Raw genomic sequence first — 17,591 nt, forward strand, 5'->3', positions numbered from 1 at the left:
TCTACATTTGAAACATTTGTGTATTTTCTAATCCTACACGAGTAAAAAAACTCAGCATCACTTACAAAAGAAAAGGAAAAGATCTGTCTGGACACATTTTACAGTCTTAGTCTTTTTTTATTGAATATTTAAAAAAAAAACAAGCATTTGTTATTATGATGAAACAATTCAAACAATTTAGGGCCAGTTGGAGAGTAAACATCCTGTTTTTAACACAAAGGGCAAAGAAGGATGCAGGATATATTTAGAGCAAAGTAATTCAGGTGGTGGGCATTCTAGTCTTTTCAGGTCCCATTTATCCTTAGGATAGATGTGCTAAGAAAGGATTTTTTTCTCAAGCTATATACAAGTGCAAACAGAGGCGAAAGATCTGTTAGAAAGTGAATGGGTGACAAATCATCCCTCTTGATGAAATGGGTTTTCAGCCTACCATGAAAAATGGGAAGTGACTCTGTTCTGGCTGGAAGAAAAAGGTCATTACACTGGAAGCCAGAGGCAAAAACAGCTGAGTCCAGTCAAATTGAAGACAAGGTCTCTGAAACAGAAAACAGTTTAACATGCAATACACCAGACATCACAAACGGCTACGTTTATCTTCTACTTTTATCATGTTCTGTAATTCCATCTTCACAGCATTGGCTTCACTGCCGCTCCAGTGCATGTTACTCTTTACGATTATGTTCATGAAACGAGTCATTACAGCGCTGCCATGACCTTGTGTCGGGACCTGCAGCATTATTCCCTCTAAGTAGATATTTTTTAGCATGGCCTGACATACAATGAAGTCATATTCCCACACGGTGAGAATGATGAGAGCACATTAGTGATTCTTCAGTGACATACCTTATATGATGCGCTAAACACTGTAATTGAATGCCTGACTTTTACGAACGGCATGCTGCCGAGCATCTCATACTGGAGAGGTCATGCACTGAAAATGTGACATGGCAGGAGGCCCTTCATGGTAATGGGAGATGACACACTCAAAAATAACTCAGCTGAAGAAGCAATGTGTAAATGTAATTTTCACATTAAATTAATTTGTGAGTAAACTGAGATGACATCATGAATTCGATATATTTTTGGTGTTTTCTATTATTAATGCTGGGGTGCGCTGAGATTTTTTTTTAATTTCAAATGAGTGTCAATAAAAGGATGGGAAACGCTGAATGCACGCGCTTGACGACGTGCACGGGGGTCAAGTGCGCGCGCCGTTTTGAGGAACGCGCGTTCACAAACTCGCCACTCCCCCCCATATTAAAAAAAAAAGCAAAACTTTGCGCACTATGCGTAGCGAGGGAGACGCAAGCTATTTTCCTGAATCCAGTTCAGTCGTGCCAACGACACCGACGCCTGTGCCCACAGAGCGATCACAGGGGCTCTCTTACCCGAACGGCACCGAATGGTAGCAACCGAGAGACGGGTGCGCAGCGAGGATTTCTCCCGGCTCAAGGACGAGAATGCGCTTCGTTATGTACCCACTCAAACGGATGCCAGCCTTTAGACAAACCTTTAGCGCCAACTTTCCGCTCGACGTTTGATATTCGGGGTTGTGTTGAGTCAGGTCCAAGAGCAGACTGTGATGCAGGTGCAAACTGAGCGCTAATGTTCCTGAAATGTCTTGCACTGCGCCGACGCGGTCCATTGTGCCACGGCAGCCCCGCATTGACAGATGCCATTTTAGTCTGCGTGGTCCCAGCGTCTGGAATCCCAGCAAAGTGTTGTGTAATTAGAAGTTGTGCGGGCACTAGCAAACAAGCTGGCGGAAAGGGAATGAGCGTCCATGATACTGTGCGCAATCGGTGCTGAAGCTTTATGGGTACGGCGTACTTGAGCTCCAGGTTTCCGCTTGAAGAGGTTTGCTGTGGGGCTCCACTGCTTGTCTGCTTGACACCTGGACGGCCCGGCGGCTCCTGTCAAACGCGGCCTGAACTTCGATGCTTGTTGACAACTGACTTGACAGCCTCGGAGGGTTTCGTGTTGACTGTATTGCTGCTGGGGCTCGAAGCAAAGCGATATGGAAAAAATGCTTGCTCAAGTCACGCAGAGTTAAAGCAGTGCTAGGGTGACGCTGCAGTCTTTTCATCACATCGCCCATTTCGACGTTCGACTTAAGAGAGAACAACAGAAAAACAAAAAACAGCATCGGCGTGACAGTGGAGTAGGGAATCGTCCGCCATACGTCTCAACGCAGTGGGATTTGTACGTGTGGTCGGCGTCCCCCCCCACCCTTCCCGCGGTGACGGTTATGGGTCGGAAGCGGTGTGTAGGTGCAGATTGTTCCAAGATGGCGGCCGGGTGCTGCGGGGTGAAGAAGCAGAAGCTGTCGGGATCGCCCGGGTCGGGGGGTCCCGGCGGGGTGGGGGCTGGAAGCGGGGTGGCAGGAACCGGACATTGTGGATCGGAGCTGGGGATTGGCTCTTCGGCGACTGCTGGTGGAGCGCCGAACGTGAGCAGGGCGAACGGCCTGGGGGGACCCGGGGGCAACGTTAGCGGCGGTGGTAGTAATAGTGGTAGCGGCGGCACCAGCGTTCTGTCTACTCTGTCTCCAGCCCCGGCCGGGTACACCTCATCCGGTCTCAGCCCCAATCTCAGCCCAGGACCTGGATCGGGAAGTGGAGGCAGAAAAATGGTCGTTTCGGCGGAGATGTGCTGCTTCTGCTTTGACGTGCTTTATTGCCATCTGTACGGATACCAACCTCCAAGAACACCCAGGTTTACAAATGATCCCTAGTAAGTCACAACTTATTGTCTTGTTGCTTTTGCTGGATGCTCACAAGATCACTGCTGTACTCACACCAAAAATCTCGACTGTTTTCCCAACATTTCCGTCCGTATAGTTCGGGGCACAAACTGTCACATCCGAGAAATATTTGAATGGAACGATTTTAATGTGAAAATCTCTCGACTGTGGCCAGTTGGAATTTGGGGCCTTGTCGAAGAAAAACCTCACTGGCCTACACTACTTTAACGTAACCTCGCAATGTTAAATTAATTTAACGAGCACTAATAATGTATACATCTGAAAGATCACCTTTTATAGATTATCCCGATACCCTGTGGCTTCCAAGCACGATTAATAATATTACCTTTTAACTCTTGTATCACCGGCTAATGTCGGCTACAAGCTACTGTTAGCATGCCTCAACAAAAAAGGGTGGAACGAGCAAGATTAGACTGTAATTCATTTAACTTCATTGACCTCAATTTGCACATAATCACTTGCAATATAAATTGGTCAAACAAGCCATTGTATATTTACGGTTATCCTTTGTGCTCTTTTTAATCCCATTAGCCCTACATTCAATGAACTCCATATTGCTACATTCAAAGCTTGGCTTGGTTAGCTTAGTGCTACCAGTAGCTCGATGAGGAAGCACTTAATGAGATTGTAATCATTTACTGCCAATTAACATTCCGTATATTTAAAGCTCCCAATACTTTTCCGTAATATAATTCAATTTTCTACTGTTAACTTGTTCGATGAGTTAAACCGTAACCAAACAGCAAATAACTGCCGTTAGCATCAACAACAAAGAAAGCTGGTTCTTGCCGAGTATAAACTCTCCCTATTTCAACATGTTATCTAATTTGAATATTTACAGTGTAAGTGACTCTAGATAAATGTCAATCGTGGTTTTAATAGTAGGGACTTTTTTGGGGGGTTAAAATAAAATGTAATTATGATCAAGCTAACAATGAAAATTTTTTTTAGCACACCCCATTCAAAGATTGTAATCTGATCTGTTGAGTCTGCTTTGTTTTACCGTCACGGAAAGCCTCTTCCAAATCGTTAGCATCACTTTTCAACATCCAATCAACCTAAAATGCACAAACAGCAATTGTCAAATAAAATGTGCAATGTTAAATTTCTGGCTTTCTGCAGCACAATATTGTTTACTGTCTTTATATAAACTTTCTTTAACTGGTGATGAATCATGACTGACATTTTTATTTTGTATTCAGACGAATGAACTACAACATTTATAAAACTGCTTTTATCTTTTAGTTGTCATTTCAGATGCATGCATTGTACATGTAATATGGCTGAATGTTTAGTGTATACTAGGAATGCACCGATACCACTTTTTCATATGTCCATGAGTATGTACTTATATTTACATACTGGTTTTGCCATCGCTGCATTCCCAGTTTATGCATCAATCAGTAAGGTAATATATATAAATCTTTCATTAAGACCCATGGTTTTTAATACCACTTACAATAACTTAAAATCCTGGAATTAAAGAAGGGTGTGCCACCACACATTATTTCCCCCCATTCCTCATGAAAACACATCTCCTAATGTTTCCCCTGACAGACTTTGCGAGCGTGACTAATTTTACCTTTCATAACAGGAAAATCCGCTGACTTTCCCCACAAAAGCCTGAAGAACATCAGAGGCCATTTCTCAGTAGTTGCGGTAGTTAAAAAAAATGCCCTCCAATGCCCACTGTAAGAAAAAAAGCCACAATAAACAGAACATAATGTGGTCTGTGTAATCATGTTAAGTGCGTCATTGCATTGTGTTGCTTTGTGTGCTTTGAGCTTTAGATGTTTCGTAAGTCACTTGTCACCAGTCAAGTATCGGACTCGATCCGTATCAACAAATTCTTGCCCGGTTTCTTTAAAATAGGACCGAGGCAATCTGACATTGTGAGAATGCGGAGTTTCAACTTAATGAGGGGCGATACACTTTTCATTCGGTTCTTGGCTCATTTTACGGAAAATGTTGGCAGCAGCCAAGTATGACACACAAGCATTTTGGTGATTCACATTTTGCAAATGTCAATAAGTCCCGCAGTATTTTAAAGTTGAAGTGGGTGTGCCATTCACTGAAGTGACTCATTAAAGCTCAATCAATGACTTAGTTCTCTTGAGAAAAATGCATGAGGATTTGCCGCACAATATTTCCTAATCATGTGAAGTCAGCTATGCATGCCCAGATGTACCCGTGGTGCAAATTCATTCACGCTACATTTTCACAGTTGCTTTAGCATATTTCATTCACAGACAAGTGCTAATTTTCTATCTCAACCGAGCCCAGCTTGATTTTTGCTTTTTAAAACAGATCAGCGATTTGTTCTTTCGGGTCCCAAAAGATCTCCAATCCCCGTGAAATGCATGAATGCTGTTTTGTTTTTCAGCCCGCTGTTTGTCACATGGAAAATAGGCAGAGACAAGCGGTTGAGGGGTTGTATAGGTACATTTTCTGCCATGAATCTGCACTCAGGACTCAGGGAGTACACCCTTACCAGGTGAGTCATATTGGTTTGCGTTCTTGTTCAACCTTTACGGCTTCACCAAAATCAACACAAGACAGAATGACTAAACATCTCTTGGTGGTCTGCTCGAATCGGGTGATGGCAGCTGTCCATTATTCTCACATGGAAACGTTTCCCTAACTTGTCTAAATTGCAATGGGTGGAGATCAATCCAAATTTCCCTTTGGTTAGTTTCCTCTTGGCTTAATATTTTTATTTTTTAAATAAAAAGTCTCCGACTAGGAATTGGGTGGAAACACACACGGCTCCAGTCTCCATTTGCGTGACCACACCCAACTTCGAGATGACAGACCTGCAGTGAAATGGAGAGACGTAATGAAAATGTGAGTCTGTTGCACGCTAATGGCGTTTCTTTTGTTTCCTTTTGACCGCAGTGCCCTTAAAGACAGCCGCTTCCCCCCAATGACAAGGGATGAGCTGCCTCGCCTCTTCTGCTCAGTGTCTCTTCTCACCAACTTTGAAGACGTCGGTGATTACCTTGACTGGGAGGTGAGTGCCACAGCTTTCTCCCCGCACTCTCAATTGTTATTTTTCAGAATCGATTGTGTCTAAAAAATCGGATTCTCCATAGGTGGGTGTTCACGGTATTAGGATAGAGTTTTTCAATGAGAAAGGATCAAAGCGCACCGCCACCTACCTGCCAGAGGTTGCAAAGGAGCAAGGTAAGATTTGTTTACGTTGTCGTTCCAATGTATTTTCATGTCAAGGTGACATTGTCCCTGAAAAGTCTTTTTGAAAGGTAATTGCTATTTCGGGACTGTAAGGTCACAAAATTGTCAACATGGAAGTGAGGATTGGAAGTTGGACTTAGTACCTCTTATTCATGGACATAAGCAATTTTCTTTCGTAGGTTGGGACCACATTCAAACCATAGATTCCTTACTACGAAAGGGAGGCTACAAAGCTCCCATCACAAATGATTTCAGGAAGACCATTAAGTTAACCAGGTAAGGTCACATGGCAGTGTACGGATTACAAGCGTTGAAGCTTTTCAAAGCGGGTTTTTTTTCTTTTTTTAAGTAGCTCACCCGTAACCGTGTCGTTCGGACAATATGTCTTTTCCCGTGTTTAGGTACCGTAGCGAGAAGATGACAATGGGCTATGCGGAGTATATAGCCCACCGCCAACATCATCACTACCAGAATGGCATCGGGCACCCTCTTCCACCCTACAACCATTATTCCTGACAGCGAGCCGCATGACCAATCATTAGACCTCTCCGCGGACCTTTTCCCAGGAGAGCCCGCCCCCTCCTGGTCTAGCTATTTCTACTACTGTACCATTTTATGATGATAGTTTCCGTTGCCATGCCGGCCGGCTGTCTCCCGAGACGTCGCCGACTTGGCAACGGTCACTCGATTAACGGCAAGAAATTCACCATCTTTTTTTGTTGTTTTTCTTCGCCTGTGGTTTTTGCAGCATACAAAGCCTTTTTTTGTTTGTATTCTTAACATTTTTAACCTTTATTATCATCATGTCTGCCCAGCAAAGGCGTTTGATTCTGTGGATGGAAGGGCGCCTCTTTAACCCCCCCGCGTTTATATATGATTTGGGCTTTGCTACTATTTTACATGTAATCATTTTCTCGTTTTCCCTAACCATGTAGCAGGGTCACTGTTAGTCTCAAAGGCCACGTCGTCTCTACTTTGATCCCTCTCAAAAAAAAAAAAAAAAAATTATATATTATGGCTTAGGTTGTATTAGCTTAGTAGTTTTTACTCTCCATAACAGTCATGTCTTCTGAGCGGCCGCATTCCTCGCTTGAGCTCGTTGTGGGTGTGGACATTCACGGTCCCTCGAAGTGAATTAGACATCGGATCCAACTGTGTTATTTTTATGTTTTGTGGTGGTTACAATGTGTCGTTTGTGAGCAATAGAAGCGGGATCCAGAGACCACAGTTAGGGAGGCATGTGACAGGGAAATTTAAAAAGCCATATTCTCCCCATTACACACTCAACCGCGTGTCCTCGTCGTCATGTCTCGCGTGTTATTTGCGTTCCGTTCGAAACATGGCCTCCCTATTCTGATGCGAGCTACGTTCACAACATATTACCTGATTTTGAGAGGTGTCGTTTCGATAGTTTTGTCAACTATGTACATACACACGAAATAGAAATAGAACGGATAAATAAATCCAAGAAGACATTATCTGTTTTGTGGCGAGTCACATGTATATGTACGCACACCGGGGGGGCGGGGCTTATATATCACGTTGAAGAATGCTCGTTTTGTTTTAACCGACTGGAATTTTTTTTTTTTTTGAGAGGTCCTCGTTACTTGACCAACATCTTTTATAACAGCCTTTTACCAACTGGCAGGTTCACTTCTTTTCTTTATGCAAAAAAAAAAAACAAACGTCAAGGGCTTTCAGCACTCCATCCACAGCTCACCTGAAATGACGTTTAAAGTTGTGTTGCCTTAAATGAATGCGTTAACAGCAAATGGAACAGGAGAGGATGCTTGTTTATTTTATTTTATTTATTTCTTTTGCCCCCCCCTCCCCTCCCAACACACCCTGTGGTTTGGACTTCCCTTGTCCCAATCATGGCACCACTGCTTTGGTTGATCGTCAATGTTGTTCATAGCCAACCCCACTCCACCCCCTTTTTTTTTTCTGGAAGGTCAAACCACAGAGAGAACAGTTGATAGGTTCAACTGAGCATCAGTCTCCTGTGCCATTTAATCACAGCACAACCAGAAATGATCTGCTGCAAAACCAAATTGACCATGCTCTTTAAGATATTTGTCTTTGTATACACATGCAATGTGTTTAAGTTGCATGTACGTATGTATGAGTATGAGACCTATGGTTTTCTCCATGATATACAGTATATATTATGCTTGGACACTCTTATGAACCGTTAAGAGCGTTAATAGACAAATATGGTGCTATCAGACCTCATATTGGGGTGGTCACAGCTCGTGACTGGTCATGCGGACTCATCGATCATATCATACTTAAAAAAAGATGTTGCATGTAAGATTTTCTCTATATTGCTGCGAAATGTGGCACATTTTAACATTGAAGGAAGAAAAAAAAACTAACGTAGCCCCCTCTGCTTTCATCAAATCCATTGTGGGTGACTATTGGGATGAGTTCCCTATGGGAAAAGCGATATTCCTTCACATATAATGAAGCGGGATGATTCCCAGCAGCAGACTATATAGAATGTACTGTTAGCATTCATCTGTTGTGAGAGAATCTTACATGTGTTACCTTTACTCTCCTTGAAATATGCAGATCTGTTCAACAGGTATTTTTTTTTTTTTGTCGTTGTCCCCCCTTTCCGGTGTCAACATAGGTGCACGTTTGAAAGGTCAAGAAGTCACGTTAGGCACACCATGGCCCAGCCTCAAGTCTGCTCATCTGTTATCTAGCGGCTGAATTAAGTCCGGATATTCAAATCAAGCAAGAGTTTTACTGATGTATTTTCAAAGCATCCATGCCTCATAGGAAATTGGACTTTTCTTATCGTGTGGTTTTGTTGTAGCAGTTGCGAGGCTTCAGCTTTTTCCGTTTGGCGGCAGAATGCCGGAGGTTACGTTCACCTGTTTTGTTTGACTGAACCAAAGATGCTAGGCCGTGTCCAAAATGCTGCTCGTTTAGTCCGACTTCTTGTCCTTTCAAAAAGACATCTGCAGTTGACCGAAAAAGAAAAAAAAAACATTCGTTTGTGCGTCTGCGTGTGTGTGTATCGATCTCTCAACTGTCTGGACTTGTTAAGCAACCGAGGTTCAATGACTTTTCATTGAAAATATCTCTGAAGCCATTCATGGCATCAAGGGATGGTTGCAAATTTGTTACTTTTTACTTTTATTATTATTGCTCTTATTCAAAAAAAAAAAAAAAAAACCTCCCATGGTGTGCCTCATAGCTTTATGGGTTTATATTTTTTTTTCTGTTTCCCACAAGACCAGCAGTTACACTTTGTATAAAAGATGGATTTTGTTTTTCTTAATTTTGATGCCATTAAAAATGAAAAACCCTCTTTTCTTTACTCTGGACCCAGTAGCTGCACTGGTGTACAATCGCACTGATACAGTAGATGAGTAGATAAAAAAAAAAAAGAATCAATAATGATAATGACAAAATAAGAACTACAATAAACTTGTTTGAAACTTTTTACCATGTGATATTTAAAAAAAAAAAAAAAGACTGTTTTTGTACATCAAAAGTTCTTTTCAAAAGAATATTTTGAATCTAGTTTCAAAATTATTTTAGTGGTTTTCTATCTTCTGAATATTTGAGACACTGACTTTAAGATGTGTCACTGTACAAAATGAACTTTTTTTAGTTGCAGTGGCCAGATGGGCTGGGAGGGTTACCTGGTGTAACTCCTCAAACCAATGTTAATTTCTTGTCATTTTGATTATGGAATCTTATTTTTACTCTGCTTTAGGAACTTGAAACTGTTGATGGAAAAAAAAACATGAACCTGGAAAGCTAAAAAATCCCACCCCTGTAGAGCTAGAACCTTCCTCCTCTCCTTGAATTGCTGTTAGTGTGATAAGACTTGAAATGGGCATTTTTTTTATCACGATAAAGATCCCAAACGGAAAAAAGAAAACACAAAATCTATCAAAAAAAACTAATGAGTTGGGGTGGGTGATTGAAAAGATATACTATATAGACGGGTTATCTGAGTATGTAAGCAGTGGATGTGAAGATAATGTAGTTTTAAACATTGTTACATTTTAAAATTATTCAATAAAAAAAGCCAACTCAGCAGTGTGTGTAGTTGATTTTTTTCCGGCTCAAATGCTCCATGTTTATATAATCTGCCTTTTACCCAGGCTTTAGAAAATGTGTATAATAAAAAAACATCACATAAACCTTGCTCAACCGAAATAAATTTTAATTAAGAACCTACATCATCCCTTAAGAGTAGAAAAGCATCCCTTCTTTACATCAAAGTATACAATATATGCGTACTATAATATGCTACAATGACGCAACCCACACACATACTTGAAATGATGCGTAACCTGACCGAAGAAAAATTTCTTTCCGTCGTTACTAAATCACCCAAAGTGATTATCGGATAATTTGGTCTTGTATTAGCGGAGGTTTCCGACAAGTCCTTGTGAATATCAACAGGAGCATCGAGCGACACACGATTCAAGTTTCACCATGGGCAAATAAATCTCTCCTGACAAAACGTACGTGACGACAAAAGCGCAACTTCCTTGGCAGAACAATCCTGCAAATCTTCCTCTCAACAATGACCAAATATTTGAACTGGAATTTAGCAGGATTTCATAAAAAACATTGCACAATTAGTATAATTAATAATTGTGCATTTTTGATTGATGTCCTTCTAAATTCCACGAGTGTGCTTAAGCAACACATTTAATATTCCCTTATCACATAACTTGATGGCTGGAAAGGGGCAAACATACATTGACTTAAATAACGTTCCCTTCTTCCTTTCAACACAAACTCCAATCAATCATGACAACATTGATGGCCCTCCTGCCACGATAACCAGAATTCACATTTACAGTGCGTAACAAAAAAAAAAAAAAAAAACACCTTGATACAAACACATTGACTAGTATGAGTGTGCATTCGCCACGTGAAAGAGGGACAACAGCAGACCTGTGGTGGGTCAAAAATAAAAAAGGCAGCGTGAGAAAACATCTCCTGCATATGTCTGAACAAATGTACGTGCAAGTCGTGTACCTATGCAGGGGACAACAGTAAAAAGATGGACTAAAAATGGTCAATAAAAGCAACGTAAAAGGCATTGAGAGTGAAAGAAAGGCTCGCACGTCTTCATTCGACTTTCTTGCTGCGCAGTCGCAGCGAATCCAGCAGGTGTCTGCACACGGGGCCCGTGTGTTGCGAGAGTAGTGTCAGAACCTTCCCGTGGATTAGCGTCAGAAGGGTCTGGTGGCCCGCCGCCCAAACACGGTACCAAGGTCCGTAAAAGGGATCGGACACGGCCGGGCATAGCATGTTGTTGAGATTCACCTCGGTTACCTAACATTGAAAAATATGGTCGTTGCAGAATCAAAGCATAGCTGACATATTAAGTTACTTATAATAATAATAATAATTAAAAAAATATGTCATAAAATGAGCTTATTGCAGTCGACCAGCAGAGGTCGCTCTCTTACCAGACCAAGAACTTGCAAGAAGACAAAGTGGTAGAGGAAGAGGATGCCTGTGGAGAGCAGCGCCCACCATATGTCCCCCAGCGGCTCAGGCTTGTACACACCTATGAAAAAAAGGAACACATCCATAAACAAATATATTTGGAGGAAAAGAAGAAATAAAAATATTTGTCCATCTTGGACAAAGGTTTCCCACTCCCACTTAAGATGACACAATTAGGATGCTGCTCGATACATATCGCTTAAGCCTCCCTAAAGGTTAATTAAGGCACTCCAAGTAGACCCGATTATGCCGTTCATGTTCGAAAGCCCTCGGAGAGGAACAGCTACCACGCTTGAAGTGACACGGTGACGTCAGCAAATGGCGTCAATGAAAGGATGATGCTGGCCGAGGTCAACACCTTACCTCCTTTCCTGAAAAGGTAAAGTGGCACCAGATACAACATGGAGTGTTGAATGTAGTAAATCTCCTTTTCAAACGGCAGCTGAGAAGACAACAAAGAGAAAAGTGAATGCATATGCATTCACGCAATGGGCAAGCTGGTTTCTTACCAGTCTGGTGTTGACCACAGGGAACATTAAAGCCAAGAGAGCCCCGTTCAACATATGAACCTGCAGCCTGGAAATAACACACAAGGCAATCAAATGTGCAGAAATGGCCATCATGACCTACATTCTGAACTTGCTCATAACCTGCTTCAGATCTGAACTGACACGCTCACAAACAAATATTTGCAAGATTACAAGGAAACCGTTGTAAAGCAAACTCTCGGAACGAGATCTGTTATTATTTGCATTTACCGCTGACGCTCCTTTGCATGAAGCTGTGAGCTCTAATTCAGGAGACAAACAACACATGGGTTGTGTGTGCCTGTTCCTGAGCGGGAACCCAATTTGTTTTCAAATCAGTTCTTTCACCTTTTTTTTCTCATTTGGCTTGACGTCTTGCTGCAGTGGAGACATTTTGTTTAATCCCAAAGCGGCATGGTGCAATGCACACTTGAGAACGCTGCAGAACAACAAACGACGGGAGCTTTAGCGACTCGACTCGTGCAGGTTCTGACCTGTCGCGGTGTCATTAGTCTCGTCTACTTTCGGGGCGATTGGGAATTAGAACCGCGAACGTGGCCAGAGTATACAATTCCGGTTCCACCAGCCGGACACTTCATTAGGTACACCTAATACAGTTTGGTGAGTTCTTATACAAAATTATTCTCCGACATGGGTTTATTTGATGATGCAAGGGTACCTAATAATTTGGCTGTCGAGTGCAGCCAGCTCACCTAAACACAACCATGGCGGTTTTACACGGCGGGCAGGCCAGCAGAAAGATCTACGGAACAGAAAGACAAACGTTACATTTGCAACATTCTTCGGAAGTCTCCACTTTCACTATGACTTCATCTCTACCGCTGTGTTTTTTTTTTTTCCTTTTTCTGCTCCACACAAGAGATTACACTGAAATGGATTTCATGCAAATGACTAAGCAAGCCGCTTCTTAGTAAGAAGGTCCTGACTAAGTAGAGATGTTTGCTCATCTACTCAGAAATGGACTGCTTAAAGATTCATGTGTCACTACTGACATTCATCAAGAACTAATACGCGATATAAAGTGGTAGTTTTTTTTTTTTCCTCGCTTTTTCGGATGAGGCTAATCTGTCTGTTCCAAATGATGTGTGGCAAAGACAGATTGGGATAATGTGATAACTCGCATTTATCCTCTTCTGGGCTGCTGGCATGTGAAGTTGTGATATCACTTTGTGTGTGCGTGTTCATAAAACTGTTCCTAAGTCAAACAAATGCTGAGACGACAAAATTGAAGCTCAGGGATTTTCTTGTAACGTTTTGTCAGAAGGCAGTGTGGCGGATTGCTTAGCATGTCGCGCAAGTTTTGCACGAGATATTAGGTGTGAACATCGAGTCACATTATTGTGGCTTAAAACACCTTCTCAACATATTCAAAATATTATATTCATTTGACCGTGCTGATAAATTTCAATTGATAGTCGCCACTTGATGGATCACTTGGCATGAAATGAACACAACAAGCAAAAAAACGTCATAAACTAGCTTTTCTACGGAGATGGATTACCTGTGACCTTTTCTTCTTATTCATAGTTTCAAGTCGACGTAAAAACAAAACAAAGACACAATATGGGGGTTTGGTTTCAAAAACAGAAAGCAACAATTGAATGACCCACTAAGCAGAGGTACAAAGACCTCTTTTTTGCTTGGCATAAAATTAAGTCAATTTTTTTTTTTTTGCATGCGGCAGGGTCGAGCCCTCAATGAAATACATAAATAAATTAGGCTAAAAAATGAAGAGATAAAAGACAAGGCCTACTATATGGTTGTTTAACATTTTAGAATCGTGCAATACCAATTGGTATGCGCAATCACGTAGCATGCAGGTCAGGCAATCATGTGGAACCAAGGAAAACATCTCGGATGACATAAGTGTATATAAACCGAGTGCTTTGAACACTGGACCGACAACCTTCATGGAAAAGCCTATAATTTGTATCTATAAACTCTATTGTGTGGTGTGCTGAAAAACGACACCTCAATTAAGACAACACCTTGAAAACAAACAGAGGGGATATTCTGGATTATCGGGTTATGGACGACAGTCTGAACCACCTGTGATGATCACAATTTTGGAAAGGACTCCCGTGGGTCCCTTTTACAGTAAGTTACAAGGAAGTTAGAAAAGAGAACTTGCAAAAGATTGTAACTGTAACAATGAGGAGTGAATTGGTGAAAGATTTCACTCTGTTGGAGGAACTCAGAGGCCAAATCAGTGAACAGGACCAACAGCATTGCTTCACGTGGAGCAGTGTTTGCGACAAATCTCAAAATACACCAAAGTTGGTGTAAATCAAGTCATTATATGGCTGCTGAGCACACAAGTGTTGTTGTTTACTACCTGGACATCCTTTTGGTGCACATTAACAGTGTTCTTCTCACCTGGATCATGGTGACCACATGGCACGGATTCAGCAGGTAGATCACAGTCTTGGTCGCGAATTTGAAGCCCACCTCCACTCCAAAAGTCATGCATAGTGCAACGAGCAACAAGTTCTTGCCTAGACTATCCTCCTTTGTTCTTGTGCATTCTTTCCCCACCACTTTGAGCTCTTTGGAGATGTTGATTTTCTTCAGTGCCACGCTTATCTCCACGATGGAGATGAGGAGCACCACGAGACTTTCACTGATGCGCTGCTGGGGCGCAAGGAAGGCTGCACATTCTGGGCCCCCGTTGCCCTCAAACTTCGGGTCCACCCCGCCGTAGACCCAGTCTAACAGGCTATATATGTTGTACCTGGACATATTCCTCTTCTCGTGGTGGAAAAGATACGAACAAGACGGAATAAAAGACGTCACACTGACTTCTTGACGAAACATGAACCGCAAGATTTCCCTTTGGCTGTAAGTGGAGAGGAAGACATGCACGGGCCGCCTTGCCCTGTACCGGCTAGCTTATTAGCCAAACCTCCGGTTCCTCCTCCTTCTTCTCCTCCTCCTCCTGAGGCGGATGTCAAACTTGCAGCTAGCTGCAGGAGGCGGCCGGTAACATCAAGGTTAATAGTTGTGCCGCCGGGACAACCGGCTCCCCATTCACCCTCTCTTAACTGGCGTCGATATTACTCGAAGCATGCATGATTGCTTATTTGCTCTGAGAAAGTCTGAGTCCGGGTTTGCAATATCAGCACCGGAGAGCGCACTAGTTAGCTTAGCCACCTAGCTTCGCGTAAACCCTGAATGTTACTGTCAGACTGAGCTGCAATCTCATTGGCCATTGCGTAGTATGCTGCGTTCAAAGCCACAATACAATCTGAATTCTCGCACTTGTTAAACGCAAGACAAGTTCTATTCCTCCACCCCCCCCCCCCCCCCCCCCTTGTTCATTTTTGTGCCCTCGATTTGAAGTTTTAATTCCTTACATTTTTATACGTGATTAACTATTGCCGGACACAAGATACAATTTTTTTCGTCTTGGATACGAAACTTATTTTGACAAGCACTCTCATCACGCAAAGGGTGTTGCGTTTGGATCTTCCGGAAATCGAAGAGGTAAGTAAGCGTGCCACACCTGCAGTGGAATTACCTGAAAACAATTCGTGATTTTATCGTATTGCATGCATTATCGACAAATTGCATTCCATACAATTAAGCAGTATATCAGTATTGTGGTTACAATTTTATTTTCTGAAATGCAAATAAAATATATCTTACATATATATGTGAAGCCTTCTTTGGAAGGCCTAGAAACAGATACACGTTTCAGTTTACTTGAAATATTTTATGTTACTTTTATTAGAGACATCTGATGCAGATGCCCTCTCCGGTGACCTTTCTTCAAGCAACGCTCCCGACATCAGGCCTAGTTCCGAAAGAGCTCAGTGCACCCGTAAGTCTCTTTTTTTTTTTTTAATAATCACCACCAACAGAAAAATTATAGAGTAAGGTCTATGAAATGATTGGAATGTCAATTAGTTTATTTTGCTTTTCCATCCAGGCCAGTCAAATTAATTATCTCTTGCATGTCATTTCACTCACCTCTGAGTATTTAATCCAATCAAACATGTAGATCCAGTCTCGATAGTATATAGACACGTTTCTTGCTTGAACTCTTTGCCACTGCTTCCAGCGAGCCTTCTGTGCAATGTAATTATTTTCAAGCCATTACTTTTATTGTGAACTTGTCATCTCCTGCATGATCCCTGCACTCCATTTATGTCCCTGGTTTATGGTTATGACATTATGAAGCAATTCCGGGAAGACATAATAGGAAACCATCAAACACACATTCGAGGATGTTTGAGAGAATGAAATAATACCAATAAGGCAATTATTTTCATTTGAATGATAATTCAAACACTTGCTTGATATAGGACATGTAAAGAAAATATGTGTTCAATTATATTTTAAAGTATTTGTTCCAAGTAAAAAAAAAAAAACATGTAGTGTATTTTGAATCAGGACATTTTGAACGTATTTTACATTATTATTATTATTTTTTTTGCTGCTGGCCAAAACAACTAAGTTTTCTTTTGGGCTATACATCCATCCATCAGTTAAGGTCACCTGCATCTTTCCCAGCTTTTGTAGCAAAATCTTCTTGCTAAGTTTTAGTGGCAAACAATCCATAACATTTCCCCCCAAAATGACTTTTGCACCTAAATAATTGAGGCCAGAGAAGGGCGGATTCTGATTTTCCTCTCTGGTTGCTATGGTTACCCTGGTACGTAAAATATGGCAGCTACTGTAAATGCAGTCATCTTTCCATTCTGTATGACTTAGTGAACACAATCCAAATTCCTGGTCAGAAATAATTCCCATTTTAAATACACACGTATTAATTTCCACTCACTTCACATCAAGAAGTGTGTGTGAATTGTAAAGAGATGTTAATCATATTATGTAAACGTGTGTTTTTATCAATATAGATAATTGTCATTTAAACAGTTACCTCCTTTAATTCAATTTGCTCCTCTATGCAGGCACTTTGTGCACATTTGCTCTTGTTTGTTCCACTATATGCTGCTGCTGCTGGTGTACATAATGTGATTTTTGAAGCACTATATTTCTCTGATATTCCCCCCGGTGTGCATTACTTGTGGGAAATTACACGGTAAATGTCAACCATGTACATTTCGAACACATCAATTTCATTGGTTTACTGAAACGTTAAATTCCTTTCTTCTCCTTCAAAGTCATCATTGAACCCATGACTGCAGTCCCGAAGGGGGAAACAAATATAAATAATAATAAATAAATCTTATCAACTCTAGAGTGGGTCGTGCAAGAAGCCAGGAGCCAAATTGTTTCATTTCATTGGACTTTTTTTTTGGTTTAGCACTAGTTTTGTTTTCTTCCTCTCACTTTTCAGTCATCTGTATGCATCTCATTAGTTGTCCGGTATTCAGACCTGTCAATCCTTTTATCAATTTAACTTGTTATTGTTGCCTTGCCCCAGTAGCGCCACTCTGCAGGCAAATCCAATTGTCTGACGAAATTGGATCTTGAAGCTCTGCTGTTTGTCTTTTCCAATTGACCAGATCAGATTTCTGGTATCTCCACATCAGGGCCTTGTTCTGACCTGGCTCATGAGTCACTCTTGTAATGATCATCATGACTTTGCACGGTGAATGCAAATAATGGGCATGATATAATGAGGAAATAAC

The 17,591-nt window shown here is 41.6% G+C and overlaps 3 protein-coding genes and 1 long non-coding RNA gene across 6 annotated transcripts in view; 2 read left to right on the forward strand and 2 right to left on the reverse strand.

Moving 5' to 3' along the window:
* Positions 1–96: 96 nt before the first annotated feature.
* On the reverse strand, positions 97–4,528 carry LOC148386666 (uncharacterized). 3 transcript variants are annotated; one of them, XR_015863260.1, is made up of 5 exons: positions 4,347–4,528; positions 3,768–3,822; positions 1,831–2,603; positions 1,511–1,702; positions 97–535 (listed from the first exon to the last, which is right to left on the reverse strand). It is a non-coding gene; the product is annotated as an uncharacterized LOC148386666 (long non-coding RNA). The 3 variants fall into 3 exon arrangements; XR_015863258.1 differs by having other exon boundaries at positions 1,511–2,603; XR_015863259.1 differs by lacking the exon at positions 3,768–3,822 and having other exon boundaries at positions 1,511–2,603.
* On the forward strand, positions 1,287–10,012 carry ammecr1 (AMMECR nuclear protein 1). Its single transcript, XM_088399584.1, has 6 exons — positions 1,287–2,733; positions 5,148–5,258; positions 5,660–5,774; positions 5,857–5,947; positions 6,136–6,232; positions 6,358–10,012. Exons 1-6 carry the CDS (start codon positions 2,249–2,251, stop codon positions 6,470–6,472), a joined length of 1,014 nt encoding a protein of 337 aa, XP_088255710.1. The 5' UTR covers positions 1,287–2,248; the 3' UTR covers positions 6,473–10,012.
* A 113-nt stretch (positions 10,013–10,125) lies between these two features.
* On the reverse strand, positions 10,126–15,173 carry tmem164 (transmembrane protein 164). The gene is made up of 6 exons (XM_088399585.1): positions 14,371–15,173; positions 12,687–12,736; positions 11,956–12,022; positions 11,810–11,888; positions 11,407–11,507; positions 10,126–11,269 (listed from the first exon to the last, which is right to left on the reverse strand). The coding sequence occupies exons 1-6, from the start codon at positions 14,806–14,808 to the stop codon at positions 11,063–11,065; spliced, it is 942 nt and encodes a 313-aa protein (XP_088255711.1). The 5' UTR covers positions 14,809–15,173; the 3' UTR covers positions 10,126–11,062.
* Positions 15,174–15,303: 130 nt separating this feature from the next.
* gabrb4 (gamma-aminobutyric acid type A receptor subunit beta4) overlaps positions 15,304–17,591 on the forward strand; it is an 80,685-nt gene continuing 78,397 nt past the window's right edge. Inside the window, exons 1-2 of the mRNA XM_088399588.1 lie at positions 15,304–15,477; positions 15,725–15,814. The gene's annotated coding sequence lies outside the window, so the exon portion shown is untranslated. The remainder of the gene's footprint in view (positions 15,478–15,724; positions 15,815–17,591) is intronic.

Source organism: Syngnathus floridae, chromosome 15 (genome assembly GCF_059516105.1).
Source record: "Syngnathus floridae isolate MCC-2025c chromosome 15, RoL_Sflo_1.0, whole genome shotgun sequence".
In the NCBI taxonomy this organism is placed as follows: Eukaryota; Metazoa; Chordata; class Actinopteri; order Syngnathiformes; family Syngnathidae; genus Syngnathus; species Syngnathus floridae.